This window comes from Gossypium arboreum, chromosome 6 (assembly GCF_025698485.1).
Source record: "Gossypium arboreum isolate Shixiya-1 chromosome 6, ASM2569848v2, whole genome shotgun sequence".
In the NCBI taxonomy this organism is placed as follows: domain Eukaryota; kingdom Viridiplantae; phylum Streptophyta; class Magnoliopsida; order Malvales; family Malvaceae; genus Gossypium; species Gossypium arboreum.
The window spans coordinates 16,462,623-16,473,118 of NC_069075.1; the positions used below are offsets into that span (position 1 = coordinate 16,462,623).

General features: G+C 32.6%; 1 protein-coding gene across 2 annotated transcripts; it reads left to right on the top strand.

Annotated features, from left to right (window-relative positions):
• The first annotated feature begins 3,547 nt into the window (after positions 1 to 3,547).
• LOC108473666 (aldehyde dehydrogenase family 7 member B4) lies at positions 3,548 to 9,598 on the top strand. Of its 2 annotated transcripts, none has more exons than XM_053029596.1 (16): positions 3,548 to 3,737; positions 3,936 to 4,072; positions 4,472 to 4,558; positions 4,670 to 4,801; positions 5,474 to 5,546; positions 5,853 to 5,875; positions 5,964 to 6,027; positions 6,312 to 6,357; positions 6,976 to 7,156; positions 7,390 to 7,566; positions 7,677 to 7,841; positions 8,294 to 8,434; positions 8,538 to 8,635; positions 8,796 to 8,945; positions 9,106 to 9,173; positions 9,257 to 9,598. In XM_053029596.1, the coding sequence occupies exons 2-15, from the start codon at positions 3,938 to 3,940 to the stop codon at positions 9,158 to 9,160; spliced, it is 1,527 nt and encodes a 508-aa protein (XP_052885556.1). In that variant the 5' UTR covers positions 3,548 to 3,737; positions 3,936 to 3,937; the 3' UTR covers positions 9,161 to 9,173; positions 9,257 to 9,598. The 2 variants fall into 2 exon arrangements, with proteins under 2 accessions (XP_052885556.1, XP_052885557.1); XM_053029597.1 differs by having other exon boundaries at positions 3,724 to 3,817.
• Positions 9,599 to 10,496: the final 898 nt, after the last annotated feature.

Here is a 10,496-nt window from a genome sequence, read left to right on the forward strand (position 1 = left end):
TTTCTTTTAATTAACTATCTAAACGTTAATATTTCAAAACCAAATTTTAATACGACTATAATAACTCTATAAATATTCTAAAAACAATATTTACGAGTCCATAGGACGAAAATTTGTAGTCCCGAAACCACTTTCTATCACCACTAAAAATCAGGCTGTTATATCAACGCTCAGAGTAGAAATCCTGCACAAAAGATATAAGAAAACAATATCCGCAAGTGTATGTGTCAGGTTATAATATAGTTTACAACAGAGTAGGTGACTACTCCAAGGATTTTACCCAAGGGAGACGAGCACTAAATTAATCTTAACTTAAACATAAATAGGTCTAATTAATATTCTAATCAGATTATAGTACGAAAGATCAAAAATAGATGAATTTAATAAACTATCCTAAAAACCTAAAAGTAAATTAAACAATGAAAGGCAAGAAATCAAGGAAATATATATATATATCAAATTTGGGCATGGGTGGTTAGCTCGCTTTGGTAATCTTAAGCAACTATCGTCTTAGGTTTTCTTGTTCAATCAACTAGTCAGTACCCCAGTAGGATCTTCCAATACATCCACTAAATTACTAAGTTGGTAAGTACTACTTATCTACCGACCTCACAGTCTAGACCAATTCAAGGTTAAGGTGTTCAAGGATAGGCCATGCCAATTTTGGGTTAATTCCCACCTTGATGACTTCCTAAGGTTGTTAGGCCTAGGGTTTAAGTTCTTCCTGTCCTGAACAGTTGATCCGTTAAGAAATCCCTATAAAATAGTTAATTATTCATACCTCCACTCCATAATCCCCCAAAGGAGGATTAGTTCCTCATGGATCTAATAAACAATACGAACTTGAATAAAAGAATGAATATAAAGAACGATTTCAAGAATAGAGTTTAGAAAAATCTTGATTGTATTAAATTAAAGAACAGGATCTTGATAGAGTTTGAGAATAGTTTCAAAATCTGATTTCTTCTTGAAAAAAAATAACAGAATGGAAATAAAGTCTAAACCTTAAAAGAAAAGAAAAACTAAAATCTAAAACTAAGAGAAAATTATACAAAGGAAAAAGGTGTCCATAACATGTGTTAGTTGAGCCTATTTATAGACTTAGGATGGTCGTCGTCCTTAATCCTAGGTTAGATGATGTTCCTGAGCTTAAAATTGGATTGTGCAAACCAAAACACCCCTGGCTTGTATTAATTTCTCATACAAAGGCGATGTCGCGACACACTAGGTCCTGTGTTGCTACATCGAGGCTAGTATACTCAGCTTCAAGGTGTCTTCAGGGGTATGTTGAGACATCCTCAGGCTGTATCACAACATTGAAGGTAGTCTTGGATTTCTTCAGCTCTGCTCCCTATGTTGCGACATTTAATGTTCCGTGTTGCAACCTAGCGACCGATATTGAGTTATTATGCCTTCTAATAGTCTTTTTGCACACTCACAAAGTGTATTAGCTCACCCTTTGGCCTCTTTCGATCCCTAAGGTCAATAAAAGACTCGAATAACACATGTTATTGCACTTAACTACACTTGCTGAAAAGTAATTAAAACATAACTAAAATGCTTATGTTCAAGCTCTTAAAGTGCAAAAACTAGTTTAATCTACTACACCGAATTACGACAGATTAGTTGGGTGAGAGAAAGGAGAGGGAAGAGAATAGTGATGGAAGGAAATAACAAATGGGAAAAGAAACGAGAAAGAGAAGAAAGAAAAGAAATTATGAAGAGGAGAGAGAAAAAAATATAAGATGAAATTATTTATATAGATTTAACATATTCTTACATTTGAAGCTTTGAAATAATTTTTTAAATATTCGATTTGTGGGAAATGTTTTTTTTTTTGTGAATTACAATAATAGGGCAAAGCCTGAACAACTAACGCGACTAGCGCGATTCAAACCTATGCCACACCTAAGGCAGTGAACATCTTTAATCACCAGACCATCACATTAAGTTTATTTTCATTTTATTTTTAAATACAATGTATTTACGATTAGTTCACTGCACGTCAATGTTGAGTCAAATTAGAATTTGTATCGATTAGTTCGAAATATTATAAAATTAATTTTGTTATTATAAATTTTTGCAAAAACAATAATTTGTTATTAGTTATTTTATTTAATGTTTAAAAATATGTTTAAAGGATATTCTTTAGAGCAGCTTTTGTTTTATTTTTAAATGCATTTAATGGAGTTGTTTTATTTTTACATGCAATTATTTGTTTATTTATTTGTTTGTCCATTTAGTTTTCATATCTCATTTGTAAGGAAACTTTTGTTTTGTTTTTTTATATTATCAAATGATGTATCTATATTTCAAAAAATGATGAATCTAAAATGATATATTTGTATTCAAGTATTTAATTTAGGAATACTCTTAAACAATAATAAAAAATAATTTCAACAATTAAAATTATATAAAATATTAGTAGCTTACAATTTTAAAATTAAATAAGTAATTATTATTTAATAATATTTAGAATATAATGATTAATTAGAAAAAAATTATAAAACTTCTATGTAAGCATAAAGTTAATTCTAGTAAATATAAAGCATAATGACTTATTTGACCATTTATTTAATTTTTACATATTTTAGTTATTGTGATTTTTTTTTGGGTCAAATTACGAATGAATGAAAAAGTGAACATTTAATTAATTTTTAAAATTTAAAATTAATTAAATGTTGACATGCCATCTATATTAGAATCCACGTGTATGCTATGTTAGTAAAGTTAACAAACATGAACTTTTCCATCCATTTTAGGATGATTTGACAAAAACTACAAATTTAAGGACTAAAAAAGATGATTTTTTTTGAAATAATTTGTTTAGTTTATTATTATAGGTCTAGATCAAAAAGTCTAATAAAACATTTGAAGAAAAATAAAAAAAACATAGCAACAAAAATAAAATAAAACTAAAACAACCTCTAGAAACTTCATCCAAAAAAAGCACTTCAGATTATTGGTGATACCAAATGGCCAAACCCTTCCTGACCAAAACAATCGTGGAGAATGTGACAGGAGGGGAGATTGAGGTTATCTTTGAATGGATAGATGAAATCCTCCATCCAAAGAGTAGGACCTAATATGTAGAAACTCATGGCAGTTGCATGAGTTGATTGCATGAGTTGAAGGTCCGATGCTGTTAAATCTATGGCTCTTAAATGTGCATCTTCTACCTAGAAACAATCTTCTAAGCTTTTCATCCCTTCTTTCGCCATTGCATGCGCAACGGTATTTCCTCTTCTGGTTATGAAGTTAAAACGATATGTTAAGAAGTTTCGAGATAATGCATTCATATCCCAGGTAATCGGTCTAATTTCATAATAGTAAAAGAGGCGAAAAATTAAATGAAAAACTAAAATAATTCTTTGGGTAAAAAAAATTATTATGCCTAAATATAACACATGTTATAAATACTCATAAGACGAAAAAGTTAAAAAATTACAAAGGAAAGGACCTGATTGGAGCAATATGATAATATAGGGACTTGTTTAAAATGTTTTAAAGTTTAGGACTTATTTAGAGTATCACCCATGATTTGGTATAATAAATAAAAAATCAGATGAGAGAGCCACCTAATGAAAAAGACGAGAACATTACGTGTGATCCATTGCAGAAGAGGATAAAGTATGGACAAAATTTATAGATATAATCTTGTACATCCCCCATACGTCACGGCTCTGTTCAGATCATAGGCCGAAAAGGCCTCCGTCTGTCTCAGTCCTCTACTTAAGGTACTCTTCTCTCTCTCCTTCCACATCAACTTTAACATTTTACTTCCTCTCTCTACCTTTGTTACTCAAGAAAAAGCAATGTAATAGAGATCGAGTTCATGATGAATTATTAAAAACCTTTCCTCTGTTTTTGTATATATTTCGGTTGGATTTTGAAGGAAACTTCTTTTTTTCCTTTTTTTTTGTGTGTAATTGCAGAGATGGGTTTTTCAAGGAAAGAGTACGAGTTCTTGAGCGAGATCGGATTGAGTTCTGGCAATTTGGGATGTTTTGTGAATGGCACCTGGAAAGGAAGTGGCCCTGTGGTTTCTACTCTTAATCCTGCCAATAATCAGGTTCTATTTTTTTAGAATGTTTTGTTTTTTCATGCTGGATAAGATGGGTTTATTATTAATTGTGGTGAGACTGATGGGATTGACTTTCTGAGAAAATAACATACATTCAATCTCATCGTATTTTTCCGACTTGGATCCTCCTCTATAAATCTTTAAAATAAACCAATGTTAAGACTTGCGCTTTTATGGAGTGGCAGTATTCTTGGTTTTAATTTTTAGCTTTTACTCATATGCTGTAGGTTTTCTTTTATTTTTGTTTCTGCATTTTAAAGATATTATTAATGTTTTACAAACACACTTGCTAGTTGCTGAGTACTAAACTACTTGATCCAGGCATTTAGAAACTATTAGTTTCTTCACTCCTATAATTTTAGTATTATTTAAATGTTGCTTTTGCAGAAAATTGCCGAAGTTAGTGAGGCTTCCATCCAAGACTATGAGGAAGGGATGCAAGCTTGCAGTGAAGCAGCAAAGATTTGGATGCAGGTAAGATGGACGGATACCATACTCTTAAACTTAATATTTCGGTTGGAAATTTACATTTCTCAATGCCATTTTTACTTCTCTGAACCTTTTATGCTTTATTTATTGTTTCAGGTTCCAGCCCCTAAGAGAGGTGACATAGTTCGACAAATAGGTGATGCATTGAGATCCAAACTACAGCAGCTTGGCCACCTTGTTTCTCTTGAGATGGGAAAAATTCTTCCCGAAGGAATTGGGGAAGTTCAAGTATGTAATGCAGCCTTGTCACTGTTATCACATTGGTTTCTTTGCATATAATATGTCATAAGGCAGCCCATATTGAACTACATGAGCCATTCAGCATTTGGTTGAGTTAGTTTAAATATTTTCTTCAATCTTCACATGACTCAAGAGAGAGGTACTTTTTGTTGGGAATCTGTCAATTTCTATTTTCTGCTAAAAATAAAAGAAATTCTTTTATTAATAGTCAAAGCAATGCGCCAAGAAGACCTTGCTTCTAGACTTAAGGTTTTCACTGTGTGTAGTTTGAATTCACCAAATCTTGTAACAGTACTATTTTCTGATATTTCTCTTTTACAGCAACTACTTTCCTTTTTCTTTTATGATTTCCACCATTCATGGAGATCATAAAATTTTTCAAGAGTTCTTCTGGAGTGGCAATGCTGTAATGAACTAAGATGTATAAATGTTATCAAATCGCAGGTGGAAGATTGTTAGTCTGCCATATCTTAGGCGTTTTTGTTGTTTATCTCATTCTGTCCCACATTAGCTTTCATGATAGGATTTCCTGTCAATTCTGTTGTTTTACTGGTTCATTGTCCAAATCTGTAAAAATGCATGAAAATTATGCTAACCATAACTATATATATAACTATATATATTCTTTACCTATGTAACTGTAAAATGCTAATCTTGCAGGAAATCATTGACATGTGTGACTTTGCTGTGGGTTTAAGCAGGCAATTGAATGGGTCCGTAATACCTTCAGAACGTAAGTGCATAAGTCCATTAGTCATCATTACTTTATACATCCTCTTGTTTTTGGTTTCTGGATTGCTTGTCTGTTTATGAACTTGTGCTGAATTAGCTTTTGCTGGAATGTTGAAATTTGCATGTTTACTGCTGTTGGTGTTTTCTTATCTATAATGACCGCCATTAGTTTGGATTTTATGTTAAATATAGTATAAAACTGCTACTGATATGGTACAATTTAGTACAGTAATATATATATGTTTGTATGTATGTAGATATAGATGGTAGGAATTTGTCCTAAAATGATTGGTTCTGTTGTTAACAGGTCCAAATCACATGATGTTGGAGGTGAGCTACTGGTTAAACATTTTTAACTTGGACTCTTAGACCAAGTCCGAGAAGAAAATTGATGTTTGCTCTTGTATTCTGGGAACAGATGTGGAATCCCCTTGGAATTGTTGGTGTAATTACGGCATTTAATTTCCCATGTGCTGTTCTTGGTAAGTTGCATTTCCTTTATTTATAAACTAGGCATTTTTGCTGCAGGAAGGCTTAAAACTTTTCTGGCATAACTGATACCAGAATGGCTCTGTGATTCTTTTTATATTGCTTAATTTTGTTGCTTCTGGGATTTTATTTAATTGGATTCATATCTATGGACCAACGTTTAAGATAATTGATTTCTTCCTATTAAGAATTTGTCTTAATGATAGGCATTGAATCAAATTATTAACTGAACTTTCTGTATTTTGATAGTTCTACTTACAAATTTTGCATTGTGTAGGATGGAATGCCTGCATTGCACTGGTGTGTGGAAACTGTGTTGCTTGGTAAGGCTTGATGTCAACGTTTTACCAATTATTATGTTTCCACTTTTTTGGGGAATGTTGAATCCTTCAGCTCATATATATATTCTTAGTGGGTCCATTATGCCTTTTCTAATCAATTGTAAATTCCAGTTATATTTGCTTATAGAATCAGGTATATCAAGTACTATGCCTTTTTTTGTTGACGATGAATTTTCTAGGTTCTCATTTTCAGTGTTGAATTTACCATTTGGCATTTATTTATAGCTTTTATGTGCTTGCTTCCTTTGATGGAACTTCTAATCATGCCGTAGTAAATTCTACTGATTTAGTTCACACTAATAATTGTATGTACTTCATTCCTTTCATTGAACTATAAATTGGTTCAATGCTGTTGTGCAATAATGAGATATTTACATTGGAAGATCATAAAAACTTTGATGATTCCACATCTTCTATTGATGTGTTGGCCATGGTGATTAGCAGTGTATATTCTATGAGATACAATCCGATTGCATAATCTGATTTCCTTGAAAAGATTTCTACTTAATAAGTTTGTCTTCATTAGTTAGCATAATTTGCTTTAAACAGATTTAGGTTCTCTTTCATATATTAACTTACAAAAACTGGTATGAATTGTAGGAAAGGTGCTCCAACCACTCCTCTGGTTACAATAGCAATGACAAAATTAGTGGCTGAAGTTTTGGAAAAGAATAACTTACCTGGTGCAATTTTCACATCATTTTGTGGCGGTGCTGAAATTGGGGAAGCAATTGCAAAAGATCGACGCATTAATCTGGTTTCATTCACGGGGAGTTCGAAGGTACTTCTATCCCATGCCTATTTGATGGAATTATGTTATTGTTTATTGTATTTGGAATGACAGAATAGGATGTTGTATATTTATGTTGTGGCTTACTAATTTGTTAAAGATACATTTCAAATCTGATGTTTTTGCCTATCAATTAACAAGAACTTTTATCTCCATATCTATTAGATACATGAATACTTCCATTACACTAATATTTTAATTTATATTTCAAATTCTACCTGCAGGTGGGTGTAAAAGTACAACAAACAGTAAATGAGAGGTTTGGTAAATGCTTGCTTGAACTAAGTGGAAACAATGCAATAATTGTCATGGATGATACCGACATAAAATTAGCTGTTCGGTCTGTACTATTTGCTGCTGTTGGTACTGCTGGTCAGCGCTGTACCACATGTCGTAGACTGGTACTTTTTAATTAAGTGAATCTTCTGGATTGTGATAAATAAATATATGTATTTATATTGTCTTTAAACCTGCCAACGATTTTCCTGTTTTCTGTTTGCTTGTATTGAAGCTTCTTCATGAAAGTATATATCGGACTGTAGTTGACCAGCTACTTGATGTGTACAAACAAGTTAAGATAGGGGACCCACTAGAAAAGGGTACCTTGCTTGGGCCATTGCACACTTCTTCTTCAAGGAAGAACTTTGAGAAAGGAATAGAGATAATCAAGTCACAGGTGCGTTCTTTATTTATTAGTAGTTTCACTCTTAAACAGTGTTCAACCCATGTCTAAGGTTTCTCCTATCTTCTATAAAAATACCTTGACTTGAAGCTTGAATCTAATTTTTTAAGAATTCATTGGCACAATCTTTCACATAACTTTTATGGGTTCCATGGACTTGCATGAAATGTTCTGAAAGACATCTCATGGTGTTAAAGCAGATGACTGTATTTATAATCTTACTTTGTGCATTAATGAATATCTGTAGCTTCAATGTTCCTAATAAGATCCCATAAATTGTTGACTTTCAACATTGTTTGGCTACCTTGAAACTCCCAGCATGGAGGTTAATGTGCTGACTTTATGTATGGTTTTGTTTGATGAACCTAGAAGCTGACGTGGTCAGAATTTCAATTGATTCATATTTTGGCTGTCATGACCTTATTCTATCTTGTGATGCTTCCCAGGGGGGAAAGATTCTTACTGGTGGCGGTATAGTAGAGTCTGAGGGGAACTTTGTGCAGCCCACAATTGTTGAGATTTCTCCGGATGCCGATGTTGTTAAAGAAGAGCTGTTTGCACCAGTTCTTTATGTCATGAAATTTAAGGTCGCCTTGTTTTTCAATATTCTGGGAGACACTTTAAACAAAGTCTGTCATGTTTTAGTGTTATGCAATGAGCTGCTGTCTGAAAGCTTAACTAATTTTGCAGACTTTGAAAGAAGCAATTGAAATAAACAACTCTGTTCCTCAAGGATTGAGCAGTTCCATCTTCACTAGTAAACCTGAATTCATTTTCAAATGGATTGGGTGAGTCTCTCTGCCCGGTGTCTCAATAAGTTATTCGATTTCTACTCATTCAAAAGCTTTCTTACTAATCAAAATATGTGCATTAACAAGATGAAACTTTAGGTGGTTAGTTAATATTGCTATGGAATTATGATATAGAAACCTTTCTTCTCACATGCAGGCCACAAGGAAGTGACACTGGTATTGTCAATGTGAACATACCAACCAATGGGGCTGAAATAGGCGGTGCTTTTGGTGGTGAAAAGGCCACAGGAGGAGGCCGTGAAGCTGGCAGTGATTCTTGGAAACAATACATGCGACGGTCAACCTGGTAAACATGATTATGAAGTCCAATGCCTTGTTTATTCTTTTTTCTTTCATTGCTATATACTGAATACGTGTGATATAGAAAGACGAGACCAGCATTTTGGTTATCTTCAAAAGTGGGGTTTTGGTGTTTGATATTCTTCCATTAACATTCTCTTTGGCAGCACAATAAACTACGGGAGTGAGTTACCGCTGGCCCAAGGAATCAATTTCGGCTAGGAATGCAGACATGGTTAAAGCACAACCGTTTTCACATAGCATTGAACTTCTCTTTCGCCCATCTTTTAACTCTTATTATGTACCTTTGAAATGCAGGGTGAGGCGTAAGGAAACAAATTTGCATTCCTGCAAAATCAACTCCCAGACCTTTTATGCTCTACATATAGGGTTGGATTTGGTTCACATAATTGTCGCTGAAAACCATGAATAGTAACATAATAATGAAAAGAGGCATAATGAAGAAATCAATGATTCCTGAAACACACTTTGTTACGAAAATCAGGTGTAGTGTGTGTGCTGTAATAATTCTTATAATAGAAGCACATTATTGATCTTGTGTCATGGGTTCTAGCCCCGTGACACTTGCATCTTCTTTGGCTTTTTCGCGTCTTATTCCGAAACTTCTCTTGTTTTAATATCAATTCTACGTTTCTTTTACTGATTCTTTTAGTTTCTTACGCATTTGCATTACTGTCAAGTCTCATCTAAAAGTGTCTGGGTGCCATTCTACCTATTTGGAGTCTAGGTAGTAAATGAACTGAGCTTGAATCAATATCGCATTTGTTTCTTTTAAGCCTGTTCTTTATGTCTACTAAATGTTTCATATTTTTGTGTTTAATTGTTAAAGATTATGTAGCTTTATTGAATGGAGAACATTAAACGGACAATCAGATATGTTATTGTGCAATTGAACATTTGTTGTTCGTAAAAAGATTAGCTTTAGCTTAATTGGCATTTTTACCGTTACAGCGGTCAAGAGGTTGTAGATTTTAATGTGTTCTTTCAATCTAAAGTTAAAAATTGAGGGTAAAAATAGGCATGGTATGAAAATATTAATGAACAATAGATATAAACCGGTTGAACAAATTATTTTTACTTTTAGGTGATAGATAGAAGAACAACAAAATATAAATGCTAAATCATATTATACAGGATCGATCAATACAAGATGTAGAATTTGAATTTGACATTTTTTTCAATTTGGTATTCAAAATTTTTTGGTGCAATTTAGTATTTAAATCTATTAACTGTTACATAACTTAATGGTGTTAATTTTTTTATGAGGTGGCACATATAGTCAATGTATGACTAACACAAGATAATATGGTTGACATATGATGTTATTATAATTTTAGAATTTCAGACGTGGAAGATACATAATTCTTTTTATTTTTTTAATTTAAAACTAATTTTCTTAAATGTATTTTGAGAAATTCTTAACAGAATTTAATCACTGAAAATAAGAAATTATTATTTTCATCCAAAGTTAAATCTTAATACAACAAATCATTTATCTTCTTCGGTTTTCTTTGCAATCAAAGAAAGGAATCAAATC